This window comes from Pseudorasbora parva, chromosome 5 (genome assembly GCF_024679245.1).
Source record: "Pseudorasbora parva isolate DD20220531a chromosome 5, ASM2467924v1, whole genome shotgun sequence".
Lineage (NCBI taxonomy): Eukaryota > Metazoa > Chordata > Actinopteri > Cypriniformes > Gobionidae > Pseudorasbora > Pseudorasbora parva.
In genome coordinates this window covers 42,695,253-42,719,596 of record NC_090176.1, presented here as the reverse complement: position 1 = coordinate 42,719,596, position 24,344 = coordinate 42,695,253, and the positions used below count along the sequence as shown (strand labels likewise).

The window sequence follows — 24,344 nt, the reverse complement described above, 5'->3', positions numbered from 1 at the left end:
AACAGCATATTCACAAATGCAATTTCAAATCTTTCAGCAATTTTGATCACATCCATGCTTCAAGACATCAATGCTAAAGAAAAAGACACTGTTACATTTGAGGTGATCGTCAACTATGAAGGCATCACCTACAAATGGCTAAAGAATGGAGTAGAAATAAGATCCAGTGAAAGATGCCAAACTCGCTGCAAACAGTTTACCCACTCTCTCACTATCCGAAATGTTCACTTTGGGGATGGTGGAGACTACAAGTTTGTTGCTGGATCAGCTGAAACATCTGCAAAACTCTTTGTTGATGGTTAGTTTTGTTTTTGTATTGACTGATATCTTGGTGTAACCTAGTAGATTGGCTAATACAAATCTGTGTTCTCCAGCTCGTGTGATTGAATTCACCAAGCACATTAAAGATATAAAGGTAACTGAGAAAAAGAAGGCTATATTTGAATGTGAGCTCTCTGAACCCAACATCCCAGTCATGTGGATGAAGGATGGGCAGGAGCTTGAGTTGTCGGACAGGTATGGCTTCAGTTTTAATCATATTATTTCATATTATGAAATCATTATATTCATTATAATCACATTTAATCATAGTATAAATGCAGTCCATATTTCTGTATTAGAAATCAAAAATTTGTAAATAATACATCTTATTATTAAAACATTAAATAATAATATATTATGCTGTTGCTTTTTAAGCAATGTTATCTTGTTTTAAGGATTTTTAAATATTTGTATGCCCAACCAAAAAAAAAATATATTTTTTTTGCAGTCTAAAGATCTCAACTGTGTCCATAATATAAAGCTTCCTAATTTTTTTAGGTTCAAAGCCACCACTGACAAATTCCTGCAGCGTTTGATGATCCAGACAGTTCGCATGTCTGATGCCGGAGAGTTCTCTGTGGTTGCTGGTGCAAGTGTTTCCAAGGCAAACCTCATAGTGGAGGGCAAGGATGTCCGCATCTCTGAGCCTGCTGAGAAAGACATCACCGTAACTATCCTTTTTCTTATTACTGTCACATGTTATACCAAAAATACAATAATCAAAAATACAATTGTCTGTGTGCCATGGTATGATGGCTTTCTTCTTTCTTTCTATTTTTCATGCATTTCAGGTGGTTGAGAAACAGAGGGCTACATTTGAGTTTGAAGTTAATGAGGATGACATTGAAGGTCGCTGGCTAAAAAATGGTGTTGAAATTCCATCTTTTGAGGAGCGCTTTAACTATGTGACAGTTAGAAAGACACATCGCTTGACAATCACTGAAACTTACAGAAGTGATGCTGGAGAATATACATTCATTGCAGGAAAGAACAGGAGTACAGTCAATCTACATGTCCAGAGTAAGTGTACAGTTCAGTAATCTATTAATGTATTTAAATAAATGTTCAGTTTATGTTGCATGCATATTTACACTGCCATTCAAAAGTTTAAGGTTGGTAATGTTCTTTAAATGTTTTTGAAATAAGTCACTCTTCCTCACCAAGGCTTAATTTATTTGATCAAAAATACAGTAAAAACAGTAATGGCAAAGTGATGGCAAAGCTGAATTTTCAGCAGCCATTGCTTCTGTCTTCACTATCACACAATATTACATAATCATTACATTTAACATTTCTTAATATTTTTCAAAAAAAAATAAAAAAAAATATATATATATATATATACACACACACACACACACATTTACACACACATTACACAAATGTAATTTTCCTTTTTTTTGAAACTGTGGTACGTTCATATTTTAAAACATATAAGTCTTTTCTGTCACTTTTCATTAATTAAATGCATTTTGACCCTGAACTATTGAACGGTAGTGTTTATAATACTTAATCTGAATATATATCTTAAACTCTTTCTGTCCATGGCATACCAGTATATTCCAAGTACATTGAACTGCTACATTAAAGTGTGTGTTGTGAAGCTTATTATCTTGGCCTAACACGTGTCTTGATTTAATTCAGTCCCAGAGCCTCCTCAGATCATCAGGCACATGCAGCCCCTGTCTGTTGAGGCTGGCAAACCTGCACGCTTCTCTGTGGAGGTGACAGGAATACCTCAGCCTCAGGTGTCCTGGTATAAGAACTCTCAGGCCCTGTCCTCTGGGTTCAAGTGTAAGTTCCTGAGGGAGGGAAATGAGCACACATTGATGCTCATTGAAGTCTTCCCAGAGGATGCAGCCCAGTACAACTGTGAGGCTAAGAATGACTATGGAGTAGCCACAAGTTCTGCGTCACTTAATGTGGAAGGTGAGCTTATTATGAGACTGGTATTTAAAACCAATATTAGATACTGGTTTATTTTATATAACTAATATTTTCAACACAAACAGTTTCAGAAGTGGTTTCTCCAGACACGGTGGCTCCAGTGTCTCCACCAATAATTATTACCTCACTGCAAGGTACCTCTGCTGAAGAGGGAGAATCAGCCAGATTCCAGTGCCGTGTCACTGGAGATGGTAAGGCTCGACCCTGTGCTGTATTGATAAATACAGCACGACCCTGTGCTGTATTGAAACATGTGTCTGTGTGTGGACTTGATAACCATTCATTTGGTTTGTTTGTGCAGATCTAAAGATTACCTGGTACTGTAGAGATAAGAAAATTGTGAAGTCTGACAACTTCAGAATGTCTCAGTTTGATGACATCTGCCAGCTTGAGATCTCCAGAGCATATGCTCCAGATGCAGGAGAATACACATGTGTTGCACGCAATTCTGGAGGAATGGTCTCTTGCTCTGCAGTCTTGACGGTCAATGGTATGTGCTAAAGTTTTCGGTTCCTTGTCTATTTTCAAGACTATTCCATCCTTTTCTTGTTGAGCAACCTGACCTTTTTTGTTGTTGTTGTTGTTAACATGCTCCATTGTTTAATACAAGTTTTAGATGTCATGCATGATGGTCTGATCATCAACTTGAAACACACTTTGGTTAAACTTTTTGGATTTCTACCACCTTACTGAGACAAGACAAAACAATAATTATTCTTTATTGTGCATGTGAAAATCACTGTTTATTTATAAGCACAAATTAATTGACCCATCACACACAATATAGAAGAAACCTTAAAAGATTTAAATTGCATCACCTCTCTCTCAATGCTGAGAAAACTAACCACAGAAAATTGATAAAATCCTTTTCAGTTAATAGTTTTTTTTTCTCACAAAATAGCACATTTTGCTTGTCATCATCCTCATGGATTTTGAGAACTCATCTATGGAATTATGCCATCTCTCAATACCTTTACCCTACAGTCAGGATGATTTATTATTTTGAAACTTGAAATGGCTATTTGACATTTACAAATGTCTAATGTTATTCTTTTTATCGCTCAGATCTCAGTGTGAGAACAATAGGTAGGCAAAGTGTTTCAAGCACCGGAATGACTCATTCGGAGATGGTCACCTCCCAGACCATGAGTGAGACTCATTCTTCCACTATGCAAACTTTTGAAAGCTTCTCTACGGTGATGATGTCCACAACATCTGTTGAAAGTATAGAGGTCCAACAAGTTACCTCTGTGGAAGAATTTTCTACAAGCCCGGTTTTGACACAGAAAATGAGTGATGTAATTGTCTGCCTGGGTGATGTGGCTCAGTTCAACTGTTCCTTCAGTGGACAGCCATTTACTGAAATTGTATGGGATCATAATGGAAGGACAATCACAAATACAGAAAGGGTGCAGTATGTACATCAAGGCAATCTCATTTCTCTCATCATACTCAATGTCCATCTTGGGGACCAGGGACATTACTGCTGTACAGTTAAAAATAGAAATGGCGAGAATCGAACAACTGCACAGCTCACAGTGGAAGGTGGTTATAGTTTTTGTTTTGTCCTTGATGCTCATTTCATCCCATCTGCTTCCAGCTGGTGTTTTCTTCATCTAAAATATGTTTCATGTGGTTATAACCAATTTTAATTGAATTTACAATGTAATATCCCATGTAATCTATTTTAATACTTTAAATAGTTTGAACTTTTACGTGCCTGGCCTAACATCATCCTCCATCTTACTAACTTTTTTGTTCTTATCAATGCTAAAATATCTTGCTGAATTACTGAATAATCCCTAATAAATTTCCCTAACTTTATTCTCACTCAGCTAAAGAAGCGAACCCCAAAGAAACCCCTGTACTCTCCGATTCTATCAGTAAATCTTCTAAAACTGAAAATGAGTCAAGTAAAAAGGCCACTGACCAAGAAAAGCAGGAGTCCCTACAGAATGTTGGAGCCCTGACAACAAAGTGGCAGATAAGCCAACATTACAATCCTGATGTTTTCCCTTTGTTGGAGCGTGACATATATGATGCAATTCAGCCAGAGTTCCTTGTGAAACTGTCCCCAGAATTCCTTGCCAAACAAAGGGAGATTGTTTCTCTTTATAATGTAATCAAAGGAAGCCCCCCTCCATTTGTTGTATGGCTACACAACCAGTTGAATGTTGAAGAGCCAAGGTCATACTCCTTGAAACATGATGGGCCCTTGTGCTACTTAAATGTAAAGAATATCGGTTCTGAGCAAGGGGGCACACATTCTTGCAAAATTATCAATGCTGCAGGAGACAAAACGTGCAGCACTCATCTCAGAAAGAAGACAGGTTGGCATTTGCATGCTTTGGTCTTTACCACCTTTTATGTTAGCTCTGGGCACACTTTTTACTCATATGTCCACTCTTATAAGTAGAAAGAAAGAAAAAAAGAAAAGAATGTGACACGTCTCAAATAAGGAAATTAAAAATCACAACATGCAAATGTTGTTTCTAAAGGAGTCTGACAGTGACTGCAGTGGACACCTGTCATGGGTGATGTGACCACATCTACAAGGGAGATGTGGTCCATTTTCATTATGTTTGAAGGAGAAATGGGTTTTTATAATAATCAGAAAGCACAGACTAAAATACTGCACAGAAACTTTGCTGTCACATATCTAATATTTTTGTTTTGTTTTCACAGTGTCTAAAGTGAATGAGGAGGCCAGTTATAAAGAAGAAGCCAAAGGTAAATTAATAAATACAAATTATGGTGACGTTTTTTGTTTGTTTGTTTACTTACTTTCATTTAGTTGTGAGTCTTTTTATTTTTAGTTTATATACATTTGAAAAAATAATAATTTTGCATTTATAATAAATCTGCAGTGTTTATATATATATATATATATATATATATATATATATATATATATATATATATATATATATATATATATATATATATATAAATGACAATTGTATTATATGATATATATTATGACAAATGAACCATTTCATCATTTTTTATTCAGTGTTTTCTACCTCGACTATAACAACTGAGGAGGACTCTTGTGCAACAAATCTTCATTTAAAAGAAAAAAGCCAAACGTTTGAACTCCTGCCAGAGTCTAAATTACTTTCAGAGTCATTAGAGAAAAAGCCAGAAAAGCCAGTTTTTGTAACCAAATTCTCATCAGCAATTGCAACTGTTGGAAACACAGCTAAGTTTACTGTGATTGTGTCTGGATTTCCTAAGCCAGTTATTCAGTGGTACCACAATGGCCAAATGATAAAGTCCTCATCTTTTTATACTTTTGTCCAAAAGAAGGAAGAACACACTCTTGTCATAACTAAAATTACCAAAGAGGTGGAGGGAGAGTATTCTTGTACAGCAAGCAACCGATTTGGCAAGTCAACATGTACTTCCTATCTTCTTGTAAATGTGAAGGACACTAAGAAACAAGAAGACACCATTGGGCAGCCTCCATATTTCACCAAAGCAATTGAGCATGTGCAGTGTGCAGTTGGTAGCAATGCTCTCTTTGAATACACTGTAACAGGGGTTCCACTTCCTGATGTTCAGTGGTACAGAGGTAGCAATCATATGCAGCCTAGCAAGTACTGCATCATTGTGAACAACAAAGATGGGTCTGGCTATTTAAAGATATTGGGCATTCAACAAAGCAGCAGTGGTCTTTACTCTTGTAAGGCATCTAATCCTCTTGGAGAAACTTCTTGCAGTGCAGAACTCATTGTATTCTTGAGGACTGTTTCAGCATCTGAAGTCCCTGAATCGCATAGTGTCAGCCTTCCGGAACAAGTAAGAACTAGCCTCCAGCAGGGACACAAGATGGCTTACACCATTGCCACAGAAGACAGACAAACTGTTACAAGTGAGCAGGTAGATATATTGCATTCTTTAGCTATATCTGCAGCCACTGTGCAAATGGAGCAAGTAACTCACCAAGCAGCAGTACTGCAGTCTCGTAATGTTCAGGAGATAGTAAAAGTTGCCCCTGCCCAGCCAAACCCAGTGGTGGCAACTCCTCTGAAAGAGCTGCATATGGCTACAATGATCTCTACTGTACAAGAAAATCAAGGCTTTAGTGAGCAGCACTGCGATCAAATTGTTAGTCCTGAAGTCAGAGAGCTTGAATTGAGTTTTGAGGCGCCATCAAAACTTATGTCTGCCATTTCAGAGAGTACTCTACCTCTTAGCATAGTGAAAGCTGACGATTTAATAAAAAGTAAAACGGAAAAGATGCACACAACTTTAGAACCAAAGGTCATTCTTAGTTGTCCTCAAGTTGCAATTCAATTGCCAATTCTACGAGAGGAATGTACAAAAACTAAAAGCCCTGAAGAGGCGAAAAGCTACCAAGTTACAGAGGGGGTTAAATTATTGTACACTGCAACATCATTGGAGAATATAGCCCTTACCGAATGTCATACTTCAGAGCTAGCAACTGTTGAGTCCATGGAATGTTTAGCAGAAGAGGAACAAGCAAAACCAGTGCTTTTGTCAATTAGTAAAACTGAGCAAAATCTTTTTAAAGAAAAACCCCTTGGAATGCATAGACCAGTTGAGGAAACTGCTAAGATCTCTAAAGATTCAATATTAAAATCAGCCCTGATTACTGAAGAAAAGAACAAGCTCCAAGCTGACAAGACCACCGGAATACCTGTCCTGGAGCATCCTTTTTCAGTGCATTCCCAGAAGGAAGAGGATCAGGTGCTTAATTTACAGCTTATTAGTGACCAAGACACTCTTCTGTCTGAAGGCAGATTTACTTGTGAAAAGCCAGATTTGGAGTTGGTAGATGTCAGAAAAATGCCAGTTCTTTTATACACAGTTTCTTCTGATGACCAAAAAACTGTTTTATATGAACAAGTAACACCGTTTGCATCCAAGGATGCCACAATAGCTGTTAAGCCTAGAGTAGAGGTTCCTGCCCAATTACATCTCCACTCCGTGCATTCAAAAACCACTTTATGTAAAGAAGGGTTACTTTCAGCTGAAAAAACAAATGAACAGAAAGCCACCCAGCGACAAGAAAAAGACCGTAAATGTGTAGCCACTAAAGAAGAACGAGTAGAACTAACTTCAGATTATGTTGAAGATCTTGATGTGACAGTAGAGGGTCTCAAGCTTGAGCACAAAACAGAACCCAGACTCTTAAGTGTTCTTCAGGTAGTCTCACAGCCTGTTCCATTTTCAAAAGAAAGCCCTATTGCAAGTGAAGTCAAGCCGCACAGTGCAATTGTTCTGAAAGAGGATTGGTGGAATAACATGCATGCAGCATCCGTGTCTGAATCTCATTCTATAGAAGAGGGCCTCACAGACAGTTTTAAAGCAGTTGAGGAATTCACTTGTAAGATAGATGTACAGCCTAAAGTACCTGTCCAGTCTTTGCATGTAGAGGAAAAAGCTATATCAACAGAAAGTTGTGTTGCTCTTGAGGCTGCAGAGCAAGACTTTGCTGTTAAGATTCAAGAAGGCCAGTCTGTGAGGCAGTCAATACTTATGGAGGAAAAACATACTCTCACAGGTGAAATGTCTGAAGGATTTACCAGATCAGAAGCGACTAAAATAAACATTACTACACAGTCATTAGAACCTATTTTAGTAAGTGAATCACAGGAAAGTAAAACTCTTCCAAAGGAACTTACCTTTGTAATTCCTGTACCAAAATCACAGAGCTTGGACATCAAACAACAGTTGAAAATGACACTTCACTCTGCTGTGGCTTGTGATCAACCTTTGATTTTGGCAGATGTAGTGCAAAGTTTAGGAGCTGTGGAAGTAAAGGAGGTCAATGTGCGTATGGAACCTAAATGCATGATGTTCACTTACCTTATTACAACAGCTGGACCACCCATAGAAATTACAATCGTCTTCGAGGGTGTATACCCTCAGACAGCGGCTCTTAAAGATGAACTTAATGCTGCTTTCTACTCTATGCTTAATCAAGAACAACTCGTCTTCAGCTCTGAAGAGTCAAACATCTTAAAACTTGACAGACCTGAGAGATTGCTGGCTAGCAATGCTTCTTCATATCCATTATCTTCAGCAATTTTAACAGAAAACGTTGACGTTTTTACAACCCCTAAAATGCAGTCTGCTGCTCTGCAAACAGAAGCTCATGTTTCTTTCCATTCTGCAATGACTCAAAGGCAAACTAATATCAAGGAGTCAGAGAACCGTGTGACTCAAAAGGCTCTAGAATCCAAAATGGAGATCCACAGTTTCAGTGAGACTGAACGCAGGGAAAATAAATCAGTTTCATCTGAACATTACAAGAGAGAAGTGTGTGTTTCAGATATTACAGTTGATGCACCTTCTAGGCAGATTCCTATGGAAGAGTCTATGGATGTTCTTATTCAGGAAGACAAAAGAGAGGTTTTAACAGAGGACATTTTGATTAAGCATTTGACAGAAGAGCTCTTTTTTGAAATACCATTAAAAGACATTACCGCAGAAGAGAATTCCAATGTTACATTGTCTGTGAGAATAAAAGGTGTAAAAAGTGTAAACTGGCTTTTGAACGGAGTATTGATCAAATCTGGCAAAGAGTTCAAATGTTTAAAGGACAGTGATTCTTACACACTAGTAATCAACAAAGTTATGAAGGTGAAACATGAAGGTGAATATACCTGTGAAGCTGTGAATGAAGCTGGCAAGAAATCATCATCGTCATCATCAAGGCTCACAGTTGTCTCAAGAGGTTGGATTGTGTGGAATTTGTCATCTTAGATGAGAGCTAATTCTTAACAATTCAACTTAGACCATCACTAATTAACTAGATGGCACCCGCCACATCATCTTTCCATTACTTGACCGTTTCTTTACAAATTATTTTTAAGCATACATTGTGTGCTTAATATCTTTTCACCCTCTTTCAATATAGTGGCACATTTTTCATCTTCTGTTGAGTACTTCAAGCATGACCATGTCATGTTCGGCCCTTCATCACCTGTTTTCTAACGTTCACATCCTTTTTTTTTCATGTCATCCCAGGATTACTATCATTCCTACTTTTCCATTTCTGATGCATCCTGATACATCACACAGCTCAGTAGTCCTATTACTGTAAAAGTTTTAATATTTTGTATTTTATCTCCTTGCAAATTTCAGTGCCTCCAGTTTTCAAGAAGAAGTTTTATGACATTGTGAGCAACGTCGGCAGCCCAGTGAAGTTTGAATGCGAGATTGAAGAGGCTCCTAATGTGACCTTTAAATGGTTCAAGTCTGGCTCAGAAATTAGACAGACTGACAAGTTCAGGATCATCAGCTGGCAAAGCACATCATCTCTAGAGCTCCTCAACCCAACAAAGGCTGACATTGGTGAATACAGCTGTTGTGCCTCAAACAAGCACGGTAGTGACACCTGCTCTGCTAACCTAAACATCACTGGTGAGTTATCTGGTCTTGTCTTTATATGCTTTGCTTTTGCTGCAGACAACTCTTTAACAAAGGTTACTTTTAAGTGTTCAGCTTTTTTTCTCCTTGAAATCCAATCTGCACTCTTGTGTATGGCAGAGTTGTGTATGATTCATCTTAAATTATTTTAAAGTGATCCTTAATTCACTGAAGACATGTCCAAATCTTTCAAGGTCTTCCTCTGAATATTATTCTTTTTGTTCGCTCAATATTTCCACCTGTCTCTGTAACCTTGTCTGAACCAGACACTTGGACATGTATGTGACGGTTTAAATATATTTTTCCTTAAAAAAATACAGCTCTGGAAAAAATGAGGAGACCACTTAACATTGAGAAATCAATGTTAAGTGGTTTGTTAATGTTTTTCAGAGCTGTACATTAAAAATGTATTACATTTTAGAATCTCCTCTGATAAGTAAAAAATCTCTTTTCTGGTATGTGAAGTGAACTAACTGTATTGTTGACTTAAATTAAGCAATGGATATTCCATTTTCTATTGAGTGCATATTGGATTATAAAAATAGGAATTTATAATTTTCAGTCTTGTAACTTTATTCCCAATATTGATGACCATCAGTGGGTCAAAGCATAAAAGACGAATACAAAAACACATGAACAGAGACACTAAGAAAAAATGTTGATCAATGAACTTGATTCCTGCCAGTTCCCAGAAAACATTTTTACAGATCTCAAGTTTGCTTGGACCCTACCCCAACTAACATTCAAAGACATACAGTATTTAATTAACAATATATCTCTGTATACCTATCCCTCTGTGTGTTGGAACTATCTATGGAGATAAATTGTAGATTAAAATATTTTAAAATGTTGTGTCCAGGAATATTACATACGATTAAGATGCTACCTTGAGATCTGCAAAAATCTTTTGGGACCTGGCTATGGATTCAGCGATTGATGTTTTCTTTATCTCTGTTCCTTTGTTTTTGTATTCACTTCCATAACTCTTCCCTGCTTATGGTTATAAATATGGTGGATGAGAAGAACTAGTTACTTGATAAAATGGATGAATAAGATCATTGTGATATAAAATGGAAGGAAGATTCATAACATAGTTGGCTTTCAAAAAGGGTGAGAAAAATGTAGAAGTTATTTCTTTGCTTGTAGCGTAGGGACAAAACTGCTCTTCTTTTGTGACATGTAAGTCCTGTGCAGAAAACGTAATACATGTTGTGTTACTTAATTTGTGATGTGTTTTAGTGTACATATCTCTGTGTGTGTAAGTGTGTAAAAAGGTACAGACGATGAAAATGCTGGTTATTCAGCACCTCACCACATACCCACAAGTATTTCTACACACCTTGCGCTTCTTAGAACCTAAATGGTTTATGACTTGTTATAGCAGGCATATCTACACAATTGCACAACAAAGTGTTGTGGCTCTCAAGCTTTGTCTGACCATATATGGATAATTTTATGTATACATAAAATGAGGTTTAGTGAGGGGTGCCCACCCACACCACAAAAAAAATAAAAAAATATTTTTAAAAAATTAAACAAATTCCCTGAGCTGATTGCTAGTGTAGTTGTTGTAGTTGCCAAGATGGTCAGTGCTATTTATAATAGCAATACTAGTTTTTGCCTATGGTTTTTGCTGAAATCCGTTTAATTTTTATTCTCAGAAACCCCCTTCATCACAAAAGAATTACCAATGCTGGATGTAGTGAAGGTGACCAGTGCTTTATTTGGGAGTGAGCTCATTGGTACTGCCCCGTTTGAAATAAACTTGTTGAAGAATAAGAGTCTTTTCAATTCTGACGAAATTATTTTTGAAGATTTAATTGAATATTTGGAGACACGTCCCTTTGAAAATTCAGATTTTGGGGAGTACCAATGTAGCCTATCAAACGAAGTTGGAAAAATCACCTCAAAATCAGTTGCTAAAATAAGAGGTTAGTATGCTTGAGAAAGACGAAAAGAATAATCCCTGCAGGTTCCCAGCACTAACAGGTGTGCTACTAACAAGCAGCGCGGGCTACAATGGCAAGCTTAAACTGTTAACAATGCTTTCAGACAATCAAGCAGCTGCTGTTGCCATGAATTCTCTGATTTATTTCAAATTTTTCACGGTTAACCTGCAATATCAACATTTTCAAACACCAGTGCAATACAAATAAGGGTAAAAGAACAGTACAACTTTGACAATCTTGCAAATTGTAATGTAGCATTACATCAGGGGATGTTGATCACAAATACAACTCGTAAGTTCATTCTTTGGAACAGAAACACATTGAATAATATAACTAACTCTTAATTCCTTTTACTATATAAAATCTTTTTGTCTATGTTCGTAACATCGATGATCAAGGAATTTCTTTTCACTTTTTGATTGTGCTTCTGTCTTTGAAATTCTAAGGCCAATGGGTTTCCATACATTGATTTTTTTGACCTAGAAGCCACTCTTTAAATTCTTAATTTAATCATTGAGGATAACATTGAGTGCATTTGTGTTGAATTACGCTGGAATAAATAGTTGTTCTACTTCTCTTGTAGTTAAGGTTGGGTAAAGGATGCAGTATCCTTAGAAATTTGAGCATTGTTGGTTGATCTTTTAGACTGGACTGTGTTTTGTATACCTTTTTGTATTTCATTCTGTGTATTTAAAAATTACAGTTCATATCGCTCATTTCAAGTGATGCTGTGCCTTCACACATTGTGTGTTTGGTATGTAATTGTTGCTACGGTTGTTTGGTTTGGGTTTAGCTTTCTCTTCAACTGAATGTATTTGCCTCGTTTAATCTGGTTGTGGTTGTCAGAATCTATATATAGAATAATAATGGATATCTTGACAGTGTTTCTTGCAAAAATTCACTGCAAAACATTCAACAACACACCTTGTACAAACTCTTAATCTTCTTCTTCCAAAATGTTCTTATTGGAATCAGAACCATATGCCTTTCTGAAGACACAATCTACCTAAATTCTTTGAAAAGGTGGTGAAGTGGAAGAGGTTCAAGAGACATCTTGTGTTTGGAAGAAATCAAAATGGGAGCAACTACAACATACTTCAAAATGGACGCATTCTGTTACATGTCAAACCATTAATATTGTTGAAAAAAATTCTTCAGTCTTTTCTTCTGTCACAATCTTGATTTGAAGGATGGCAGTCAAATGGTGGCACTTGGTACCTTACTGGAGTACAGAAATTCCTTGTTATTCTTGGATTTTGGAAAGAAATAACCAGTCACATGCTAAAGTGACAATCTCTTGTTTTTCCTCAGTTTTATCTCTTAAATGGAATGCAGAATTATATATTTATGAAACAGCTGAGGAATGAAGAAAAACGGACAATTCAACTGTATTGGAATGTCGATGACAGTATTCTTGCAAAATTATGTAATTCTTCAAATAAGAGGCTGGTTACTGTGCTCAAAATGGATTTCAGTTATTACTCTTGCTCTTAAATAATTTGACTTATGATGAATGCATATTACCTCTAGAACAACATTTTAATGCTACAATCATAATTTTTTATGCAACTCCCAATTGTAGAGATTTAACTCTAGCTATACTGTTCCTCACAGCGTCAGCACCTGCCCGCTTTGTGAAGACCCTGAGCAACATTTCCATCCCAATGACCCAAAAGTTGAGACTTGAGTGCACATTCACTGGAGCCCAGAAATTATTTGTGACCTGGTACAAGGATGGCAAACAGCTTTATGCATCGTACAGATACAATACAAGAGTCACAGAAAACTCCTGCATTTTGGAATGTCTTCATGAATGTGACAAGAACACCACAGGAAAATACTCTTGTGAAGTTTCCAATGCCTTTGGAAGAGATATTTGCCATGCTAATGTGACTGCAGTGACGGGTTTGTATACTATGGATTTCAGTAATACTCTACAAATTTACCATTATTACATTATGAATTTTGGGCCTCAATTTAAATGAAAAAATACTAGTAATTATCAGCTTACTGAACTGGAAATGACACTTCTTTAATATATAGGCCTATATATATAATTTTCTGGACTAAAGGCTTTCAATCCTCTTCACTTCAGAACCTGCCCGTTTTGTGAAGAAGTTGAGAGATTTATCCATTCCAATGAGCAAAAAACTCAGACTTGAATGCACATTCACTGGAGCTCCAAAAATGTTTGTCACTTGGTACAAGGATGGGAAACAGCTCTATGCTTCATATCGATACAACACCAGAGTTACTTCAGACTCCTGTATCCTGGAGTGTCTGCATGAGTGCAATAATGAGACTACAGGAAAATACTCATGTGAAGTTTCAAACGTTTATGGAACGGATATATGTCATGCTGAAGTAGTGGCAATTACAGGTTCGTATACTATGGATTTCAGTAATGCTCTACAAATTTACCATTATTGCATTATTAATTGTGGACTTCTCAGTTTAAATGAACAATACCAGTAATTATCAGCACTGAACTGGAAATTACACTTTTTAATATATAGGCCTATATATAATTTCCTGGACTAAAGGTTTTCAATCCTCTTCACTTCAGAACCTGCCCGTTTTGTGAAGAAGTTGGCAGATCTATCCATTCCAATGAGCAAAAAACTCAGACTTGAATGCACATTCACTGGAGCTCCAAAAATGTTTGTCACTTGGTACAAGGATGGCAAACAGCTCTATGCTTCATATCGATACAACACCAGAGTTACTTCAGACTCCTGTATCCTGGAGTGTCTGCATGAGTGCAATAATGAGACTACAGGAAAATACTCATGTGAAGTTTCAAACATTTATGGAACGGATATATGTCATGCTGAAGTAGTTGCAGTTACAGGTTTGTAATTTGTACTGGACTCTTGCCTGCCCGTCTTCCAAAGTTCCATACCCATGGATTTTGCCCATGGATATAAAAGGAATAGTTTGATATTGCAGCGTTGGACCGCATGTCACCTGGAATGGTGTCAGTTTTGTTCATCGTGTTTTTTGGGAGGTTGGCAACAATATGGTGTGCTGCTGTGACATTTTGCACGTTCATTGAAGTGGCTCATGCGTCTTAAATCTGTTTTATCCTGTATCAAGGCTACAATGAGGGCTGGCATGTTTTTTTTGAGTGCTTGTTGTTGTGGGATATTGATCAACTTGCATTTGCATCTGCAAGTTTCCAAGCTTAAAAGATATTGCATACTTCAGCAAATTTGAAGAGTTTAATGTTTTCAAAGAACAATCCGCATGTTGTTCTTGTTAATATGTTGCCTGTTTGTAGTTCTTGTCGTTGTTAAGAAAGTAATTTAAATGGATCTGATGTTCTTCGTAGAACCTGCCCGCTTTGTGAAGAGGTTGACAGACATGGCTATCCCACTCAGTCAGAAACTGAGACTTCAGTGTACATTCACTGGAGCACCGAAGATGTTTGTCACATGGTACAAGGATGGAAAGCAACTGTATGCCTCATACAGATACAACACAAGGATCATTGGGAACACTTGCGTCTTGGAATGCCTCCATCAATGTAACAATGACACTCCTGGAAAATACTCTTGTGAAGTTTTAAATTCCTTTGGCACTGATATCTGTCATGCCAATATAACTACAGTAACAGGTTTGTATACAAGTATAGTTTATTTATTTACGGAATGATTTTTAATGTTTAGGCACACATAAGATAAAAATAAATTCGCTTATTTCTTGTTCTCAGAACCTGCCCGATTTGAACAGAAGCTTAAGGACAAAAAAGTTGCCATGAGCAAGAAACTAAAGCTTGAGTGCACATTCACCGGAGCTCCTAAAATCTTTGTCACTTGGTACAAGGATGGCAAACAAATATATGCCTCTTACAAATATAATACTCGAGTTGTTGGAAACACCTGCAGTCTAGAATGTTTACATCAATGCACCAAAGAAACTCCTGGAAAATACTCCTGTGAGGTGTCTAATTCCTATGGTAGGGATATCTGTCATGCTGAAGTGATCACAGTCTCTGGTTAGTACACTTTTACTTGGTTGGAATTCGAGTTGATTCTGTTGTGGAAGCCAGCGATTTGCAAGCATGATGCTCATGATATTCATGATGCTCATCCAATGTTATTCCTCTTAGGACCTGCTCGTTTTGTGAAGAAGCTCACAAACCAGAATCTTCAATGCGGACAAAAGTTGAGGCTTGAATGTTCCTTCACAGGAATTGAAAAAATGTTTGTCACATGGTACAAGGATGGCAAACAAGTCTATGCTTCATACAGATGCAACACAAAAGTAATTGGAAACACTTGCGTTTTGGAATATCTTCACGAGTGTGACGATAAAACTCCTGGAAAGTATTCTTGTGAGGTTACAAATGAAGATGGATCAGATATTTGTCATGCGCTGGTCACACTTGCGACAGGTTAGTTAACTACAGTCCGCTTATTTGGTTGAATTTGCAGATCAAGTTCTAACTTTTTCATTCTTTACAATACATTTCAATATGATTATTTTTTCCCGAAGACCTTTTTTTATTATTATCTCAAAGCAATAACCTTTCTCTAGATTTATTACTAGCACTTTAACATGAAAAACTGTAATAATTATCATTTCAAATGAAACAAAAATAGCAATTTAGAGTAATGGAGTATTTTATAAAATGATTTAGAGGATATAGTGACTTTTAACAATGGCAATGGTGCTCAACAGCCAAATGCAAACTAGTGTTATTTTAGTATTATTTCTATATTATTATCCTACTTATTAATATTCTGAATAAGCTGTTATTTTTCTAATTTTATGAATTTATTTCAGTTTTGTATTTCAGTTAGTTGTTAAAGCAACACTTCTAATTTTCATAATCTAATATTTATACTTTATTTTATTCATATTTATTTAAATGATCATAAAAATAACAACACTAATGCAAGCTAAAACACTGTAACAAAAATGCATTGAATGGAGCAATAAATACAGATTGCTTTATGTAGTACACAGCTTACACTTCGATTTCTTTCATAAATTTCACTATATCATCACATTAACAAAGTGTGAGTAGTCTAATAAGCACATTTTAGCCTGCTTTTCTACTATAGAATCCCTTAATCTGGTTTAGAGTAAAGAGTATCTTAGACTGAAAGCTCTTTTTATATTTCTAGAAGTGGGATTGGAAGGTTAGAGTAGACAGGGGCATTGCAAATATGAATTTTTGGTTTAAAGATCAGGAAGATAAATATGACAGACATTGCAGGTGGGGATAAAACTGCACGCCTGGCTATTCTGAAAACAGAAAAGACGGATGCTTGTCTTGCCATGCAAGTGAAGAACTTTTTGAAAAAAGAAACAAAGAAAACAAAACAACAACAGCAGCAACACGCGTGCCCCATTAAACTCTTTGTGATGTGTATTTTGTATTTTTCTTTTAATATGAGTGACCTTGTATGCAATGTGTTTTGTTTTCAGAGCGCAAAATTCCACCGACCTTCACTAAGAAGCCCTCAGAGCACATTGAGGATGTTGAGGGCAAATTGGTGAAGCTTGAGGGTCGAGTATCTGGCTCACAACCTCTATCTGTAAACTGGTACAAAGATAACAGTGAACTCAACACTTCTGACATATATGAAATTTCCTTCAAGAGCAACACTGCTGTGATATGTCTCAAGAAGGCCACAGTCAAAGACAGTGGAGTTTATACATGCAGAGCTTCTAATGAAGCTGGCACGGCCTCCTTCCAGGTGGTGGTTAACATCACAGGTAGTCAATATGGTCTTACTGCATGATTTCGTAATTGCTGTTTTCCCCTTTCCTCTTTGCATGTTCATTACTGTTAATGTGATGTTGTGCATTACTGTGATGCTGCTTTCTGGTGTACTGCATAAACACATACTTTTCACTGAACAGGACAGGTAAAAATGCTGAAATTGTTCACTTTTTTGATATCTAGGGGAAAAAAGGCCACCGACTTTTGACATTACCCTAAAACCAGTCACAGTTTGTGAGGGGGAAAGGCTGAACCTTAGCTGCCATGTTTGCGGGTCTCCCCCAATGAAGATTCAGTGGATGAAGGACAGAAGGGAGGTCACATCCTCTGCTACGACCAAGATGATATTTGTGGATGGCACAGCCACCCTGGAGATAAACAAAACATCCAAATCTGATGCAGGAGATTATCTGTGCAAGGCAACCAACAATGCTGGTAGTGAATTCTCCAAGGCCAAAGTGACAATTAAAGGTAATTAGAAGACTATTGTGAATCTAACTTTTCTTTATTAATCAAAATGTGCCTTTCAATGCAGCCCATTTAAATATGTTGTATTAATAACCTTACATATTCTTGCTTTGAACTCTTCACATGTAATTAGTTTCTTTGTTTCATTTTCTACTTTTGGGTCTAACATTCTCAGCCTTTCTAACAGCACCAAGAGTATAAGCCAGTATCTACATTTCTTATTTCATCACCATGCATTTTGGTATCTTTGTCATCTTAGTAATTTCCATATCTTGTTTAGCATGCTCCTTAAGTGCTTTGGATCCATCTAATCTTGCTGTTTCTTACAAAGGTTTACTCTTTTTAATAATATTTCCAAAACAATTGTTTTCACATGCATATTTATTCTTGAGTAACCGAGGATCTTTTTAGACATGCATATTATCTGAATAGCAAAGTGACACATCCTGCTAACTTTAAGATGCTTACGAGATTTTGTGTCAGGTTAATGCATATGCACTGAACTTGATAATTGCTAAAATATGCCAAGCATCCTTATCTAGATTTCAGTCCATTTGTATAATTTGCTTAATGTGTTGTTCCATTGCCGGTATTATTCAGATAAAGCAGGTGCAGCACCTGCAACAGCAACAGCAGCCCCCACAGCTCCTCAGACAGTTAAAAAACTGGATAATTTGTTCTTCATTGAGGAGCCCAGGAACATTCATGTTGTTGAGAGTAAGTTTCTGCTTTTTGTTAAACAGTGTAGTTTCTTTTAGATTTTTTTAGATTAGCTTTAAATATTGAAGCACACAGTGGAATCACATCATATTCTGGATTACAGAGGGTACAGCTACCTTTATTGCTAAAGTTGGTGGTGACCCCATTCCCAATGTGAAATGGATGAAGGGCAAATGGAGGCAGATGACTCATGGTGGTCGCATCAACATTCAACAAAAAGGCCAAGAGGCCAAGCTGGAGATTAAAGAGGTGACCAAATCTGACTCTGGTCAGTACAGATGTGTTGCCTCAAACAAACATGGAGAAATTGAGTGCAGCACAGACTTGAATGTTGATGAGAAGAAAGCATCTGGGCCAGAGGTGGTCAAACTGAAGAAGTGAGTCGGAAAGTGGGATTTTCTTAGTTAGAATAGCTCAAAATCACAATTCTGTAAAGATTATAAACTTGCACTCTTTTTGTTACGCTCAGGACTCCATCAAAGCAGAAAAGTCCAAAGGAAGACAAGGACATTGACATTGTTGAGTTGCTAAGAAATGTAGATCCAAAAGAGTATGAGAAATATGCTCGCATGTATGGAATCACAGACTTCCGTGGTCTCCTTCAAGCCATTGAGTTTCTGAAGAAGGAGAAGGGTGAAGAAAGTGGAAGACCGGTAGATAAATAGTTTTGTCTTTACAGATGTTTCAAATCTTATGCTTTCTTACACCTTATTGAGATTGAAATCTACAGCAAATAGCTTTAATAGGTGCCCTTGTTTTCTGAATCAGGAAAGTGAACATGGGAGAGAAAGTGATGAGGATTTGGCTAAACTTGTGGCTGATTTGCAGAGGAGAATGGAACACAGTGAAGTATGTTTTTTCTTTGGGAAGATGAAGTAACACTGCTTCAATTTCCAGTCTAAATATATTTGCATATACATGCATATGCTTATCCGATGCATGTTGATGACCTAAACGTATATTTTGTATTATATTTTGTTTTTGCAGCCTATTACCCTGCTTAAAGACATCACAGATCAGAAAACAGAAGTTAACAAAGAGGCAGTGTTTGAGTGTGAGATTAAAATCAACTATCCAGAAATTACACTGTCTTGGTATAAAGATACGCAGAAGCTAGAAAATAGTGATAAATATGACATTAAACTTGTGGGTGACCGTCAAATATTGAAGATCAAGAACTGTCAGACCAGCGACCAGGGAAATTACCGTGTCGTTTGTGGGCCACATATATCCAGTGCCAGACTGACAGTGTTGGGTAAGTCCATTTTAAAGACATTGTACTTTTCATTAAATCAACTTTGATGAACATATTCTGAACTGAGGCACATTTACGTCATTATTCTACAGAGAGTAAAGATCATGTCCAGAAACAATCACCTGGTAAGAGGGTGCAATTGCTTTGTAGTGCAGTGTTCACTGACAAATATCACATATTAGATTTATAAGAAATTAAATTATCAGAATGGTAAGAAAGGGCCACATAGAATGTCTGTTCATGTACGGAAATTACTAACCTCTTCTTGTTTCTTTACATACTAGCAAATGCTAAGCATTCTTCATTTCCCCCCTAGTGCTTTAAAATTTCTTGGCTACAGGGGTCTTGATTATGTACCAACAAAGTGTTGGATCAAAACAAAGTGTGTGCGAATTTGAAAGCACATTTACATTTCTCTTATATCTTGTCTCTTTCTCTCTCTTTTTTGAAAACAGTGAAATGATAAATGAAATGCATTTTGAGTCAATTAACCATTCCAAACCTTTTATGTTATTTCTAGCTGATCAAATTCAGTTCACCAAGCGCATTCAAAATATTGTGGTGAATGAACATCAGTCTGCCACTTTTGAGTGCGAGTTGTCTTTTGACAATGCGGTCGTGACCTGGTATAAAGATGCATGGGAGCTTAAAGAGAGCCCGAAATATACCTTCAAGTGTGAGGGGCGAAGGCACTTTATGATCATCCGTAACGTAACCTCTGACGATGAAGGTGTGTACATTAATCCTGACTGTAGCTGACTATAAATATAGAATTATTTAAATTTAAACAAAATTAACTTTACTGAAAATCTTGTAGGCGTGTACTCTGTGATTGCGCGCCTGGAGCCCGTTGGTGAAACTAAAAGTACAGCTGAGCTTTATCTGTCAGGAAAAGGTAAAATCCACAGCAGCATCACACTAGCTTGTTTACTAGAGTTTAGTCAACAGCAATTACATTTTATGTTCTTTTGCAGAATTTGAAATAAGAACACGTTCTTTTGGTAAGTCTTTTGTTATGCACTAAAGTGTTTCTGAGGATTAATCGTCACTTATTTACTCCTCAAATACCCAACCCCAAATAATTTCTTTACAAAATGTGCAAAATACTCTTTAAATGCAAAAAAGCATACTTAATTTAATGAAATCAGTCAAAAATGAAGAAATAAACATACAATTAATCTCAACCTATCCAGATGTTCCTGATACATCGATATATGTGCCAGATGTGTCATCTGTGATTAGTTTTAAAGGTAAGATTAAAATAAATACAAATTTATTAACAAATATATCACCAGAAGGTCATGAAGCCCTAACCAACAATGACACAATTGTTACCTTTTGTTTAAAAGATGACTCCTCAGAATTCCATTATGAAGAAAAATATGAAATAACAGGTACTATTTCAAATAAAAATATAATATCGATATTTCTTAACCTTTAATATGTGAACTTGATGAGTATGTACACTAAAATACACTAAACTTAATTTCAACTCCTAAATGGATTGATAAACTAATATTGCCATATTAATATTAATATGGGTGTTTAGTTAAAATAGGCCTACAGCTAATGTAATACAATAAAATCCTAGATTTGTCCTTCCTTCCTTCCTTCCTTCCTTCCTTCCTTCCTTCCTTCCTTCCTTCCTTCCTCCCTCCCTCCCTCCCTCCCTCCCTTGTTTAGTCGTTGCATTTGCACTAACATCTGAGCTGAACAAGAGTTAACCAACATTTTTACAGAATTTTTTTGTTTTCAATATAACTTAAAAAAATATTATTGTATGGTAGAGTGCCAGAGCTGGACAGTTCAAGAGGAGAGTGCAACTTATGAATTATCTTCACTGCAAGGTATACTGATTAAAAGTCTTAGTCTTTAACTAAGAGCATAACATTTTGCTCCTCTTGTTTGTATGTGTGATGATTTTCTTCACTCATCTTCATCTTTTAATTTTTTTTAATATATTTTGTCAAAGCTATCATTTGTATTATTTTTCTTTTTAATATAACTGACTATTAGACATCATCACTCCCATCCTTCAATAATCTGATCCTCTATCATTTTCAGTTCAGCACCATTAACATTTTTAATCCACAGGTATTGCGATGTAATCTTTGTCTGTGTATGTTTGAAACAGAATTTGTATGTTCATGCCTAAGTTATTGTTTCATGTTCTCATTAGAATTGAAGAAACCTGTTGAGGAGTCTGTAACAAAACATCTAGTGGAAAGCACAGAGGAGGCGCCTAAGAAAGGTATTGGATGAAGGCTAAATGTTTGCGCCAGACTTTGCTTATGGCTGTCCAAAATGATCTCTTAACATTTATGTATGCCAAGCCAACTGCTTTATCTTACAACATGTCTGTGCTGAACCCAAACATTTTGGTTCTTTACTTGTCTTGGAGTTTTGTTTGTGTATTATTATGTCATTCTGCAGTTGTCTGTTCTAATTGTTGTATAATTGTTTTCAATGAATGTCCTTGATCGTATGTCAATAAATGTTTTCTTCTAATGCTTAAGCAATCATGCTAAAAGCATGGCCACTTTGGCAACTTATATTCTGCTTAAGCTTTGCAGCTGTATTGTAATAAAACTGATATATTTTATGTACCTGAAGTTATGAAGCAACCCGAAGAGAAACCTGGAACAACTTTTGTACAGCCTTCAGTTCCTGAGAAAGGTATTATTATGTCTTTGCTTGACTTTTTATATTTTGCCTGTGTTTCTTCCTGTGTGTGCTCATTGTTTTCCACCAAAATATTTAAACCAAATCTGTTTTGTGAGATCTTTTGTTACCATATCAAATGTGTTTGTGTACTTACTGTACGTGTAGATCTTTTCTTTGGTTTGATGCTTAATTTGCGACTCAATTTTATTCCTTTGATGCCATGGCATTTTTAAGAACCTGAAGACAAGAAGCCTGTTGAGGAAAAAGTCCCATCTGTCAAGGTGACAGAGCAAAAAGAACAACCCACACGCAAAGGTATCATCAGCTGTGTTTTCAGTGTGTGTATAATGTTATATATGTTCTGTATTGATTGTATGTCTGAATATGTTCTTTTTCCAGTTCAAATGTATGTATATTATGTATAAATGTTGGTTGGTATTTGTGTAACTGTAATTTGCAGTTTCTTCTTGTGTCATTTTCTTGTTAGTTAGTAAACTATTCTTAATGTCTTGGGATTTCAAGATTCTTCACATATTGTTTATCTGTGATGTACACAGAAATATCTAAAGCCTTTGCTGTGTAATTCATGTCTATGTGTTTGTGTTGTTAGTCTCCTTTGAGAAATAATAGCAATGTCAGTGTTGCTTATAAATATTCTAAAACCTACACCCTCAGAGCCTAAACCTCAGGTGCCAGCAGAACCAAAAGCTGCAGTGGCTGAACCAAAGCCTGAACCTAAGTCTGAGCCAAAAGATCTTCCGAGACCTGAGCCCAAGCCTGAGCCAAAAGTTACACCAAAGCCTGAGCCAAAAGTTACACCAAAGCCTGAGCCAAAAGTTACACCGAAGCCTGAGCCAAAAGTTACACCAAAGCCTGAGGCTGAACCCATGCCTGCTGTTGCAAAGAAAGTTGAGGCACCCTCTGCCAAAGGTATTCTGTGTGATTAGTTTTCTGTGTTGCAGTTTTTTCTTTGTTGTTTGTAAGCATGTCTGTATGTGTCAAGTACGGTATGTACAAATGTTTTCTTAAATTTGTTGTATTGCCGTCCTCAACTCTTAGAATCCACCACTTCAACAAGAATATAAAGTCTCATAGGCCATATAATTTTTGGGTTTACTGTATGCTACTTTGTTTTTGTTCTTATAAAGCACCCGAAGCTCCAAAGAAGCCAGATGCTGCACCTCAACCATCCTTAGCTATTAAAAAAGATGAGGCTTTAACTCTAAAGCCTGAAACTACTCAAATAAAAGGTAACTCTTAAATCTCAATAGTACAATTATTGAGTAAAATTCTTACAAACCGCTTAAAATGGTTTTACTTGTGTTTGTTGTCTGTTCAAAGCTGTGTCCCCAAAAATGGTGCTCTTGAAATGCATGTGCTGTTCTTTTCTTGATCTTCTAATTGATTCTTTTTACTATATGAGCTTCTGCATTCTACTGTGAATGCATATCTTATTGTGATAATACAATGTATAACACGTATGTGTTCTTTTGAAGCTCTTGTGGAGATAAAGAAAATAGAAGCGTCAAAAGTAAGGCTAGATAGAAAACCAGAGCCTGCACTTGTTGTTGCTGAGCCACCAACGAAAGAAGTCTCAATTAGAAAACAAGAAATCACATCAGCTCCACCAGAGGTTAAAGTTGAACCAAGAAGGCCACCTCCCCGAGAAGATTCCCAAGAAGAATCAGTCCGAAACCTTGAGCCTTCCCCTAAACCTTCAGAGTTACCTCAAGCAGATCAAGATAAAAAGCAAGTGCCACCAAAGAGTGAACCAACCCCTAAAATCAGCAAGCCAACACTTGCCCACAAAAAGGAGGGTCATTCAGAGAAAGGTAATGTTAAATCTTCATATTGAGCTAGTAAATATGCCCTGCAATAATGGGGT

At 36.6% G+C, this 24,344-nt stretch overlaps 1 protein-coding gene across 2 annotated transcripts in view; it reads left to right on the top strand.

Moving 5' to 3' along the window:
* The window catches only part of ttn.1 (titin, tandem duplicate 1), a 146,412-nt gene that overhangs the window by 17,165 nt on the left and 104,903 nt on the right, over positions 1–24,344 (top strand). Inside the window, exons 29-65 of one of the 2 annotated variants that reach the window (XM_067444381.1) lie at positions 38–298; positions 375–516; positions 820–988; positions 1,113–1,341; positions 1,966–2,250; positions 2,334–2,459; positions 2,570–2,758; positions 3,334–3,813; positions 4,104–4,598; positions 4,954–4,998; positions 9,385–9,663; positions 13,233–13,523; positions 13,714–13,998; positions 14,185–14,469; positions 14,950–15,234; positions 15,331–15,615; positions 15,730–16,014; positions 17,055–17,345; positions 17,536–17,823; positions 18,421–18,537; positions 18,644–18,917; positions 19,010–19,193; positions 19,309–19,389; positions 19,528–19,795; positions 19,888–19,920; positions 20,316–20,525; positions 20,613–20,690; positions 20,770–20,796; positions 20,989–21,045; positions 21,145–21,189; positions 21,583–21,642; positions 21,975–22,046; positions 22,409–22,471; positions 22,694–22,774; positions 23,135–23,389; positions 23,608–23,709; positions 23,956–24,291. In XM_067444381.1, the coding sequence (XP_067300482.1) occupies positions 38–298; positions 375–516; positions 820–988; positions 1,113–1,341; positions 1,966–2,250; positions 2,334–2,459; positions 2,570–2,758; positions 3,334–3,813; positions 4,104–4,598; positions 4,954–4,998; positions 9,385–9,663; positions 13,233–13,523; positions 13,714–13,998; positions 14,185–14,469; positions 14,950–15,234; positions 15,331–15,615; positions 15,730–16,014; positions 17,055–17,345; positions 17,536–17,823; positions 18,421–18,537; positions 18,644–18,917; positions 19,010–19,193; positions 19,309–19,389; positions 19,528–19,795; positions 19,888–19,920; positions 20,316–20,525; positions 20,613–20,690; positions 20,770–20,796; positions 20,989–21,045; positions 21,145–21,189; positions 21,583–21,642; positions 21,975–22,046; positions 22,409–22,471; positions 22,694–22,774; positions 23,135–23,389; positions 23,608–23,709; positions 23,956–24,291 (7,338 nt within the window). Of the gene's footprint in view, positions 1–37; positions 299–374; positions 517–819; positions 989–1,112; positions 1,342–1,965; positions 2,251–2,333; positions 2,460–2,569; positions 2,759–3,333; positions 3,814–4,103; positions 4,599–4,953; positions 4,999–5,281; positions 8,975–9,384; positions 9,664–13,232; positions 13,524–13,713; positions 13,999–14,184; positions 14,470–14,949; positions 15,235–15,330; positions 15,616–15,729; positions 16,015–17,054; positions 17,346–17,535; positions 17,824–18,420; positions 18,538–18,643; positions 18,918–19,009; positions 19,194–19,308; positions 19,390–19,527; positions 19,796–19,887; positions 19,921–20,315; positions 20,526–20,612; positions 20,691–20,769; positions 20,797–20,988; positions 21,046–21,144; positions 21,190–21,582; positions 21,643–21,974; positions 22,047–22,408; positions 22,472–22,693; positions 22,775–23,134; positions 23,390–23,607; positions 23,710–23,955; positions 24,292–24,344 lie in introns of both variants that reach the window. The other variant, XM_067444382.1, reaches the window with a different exon arrangement.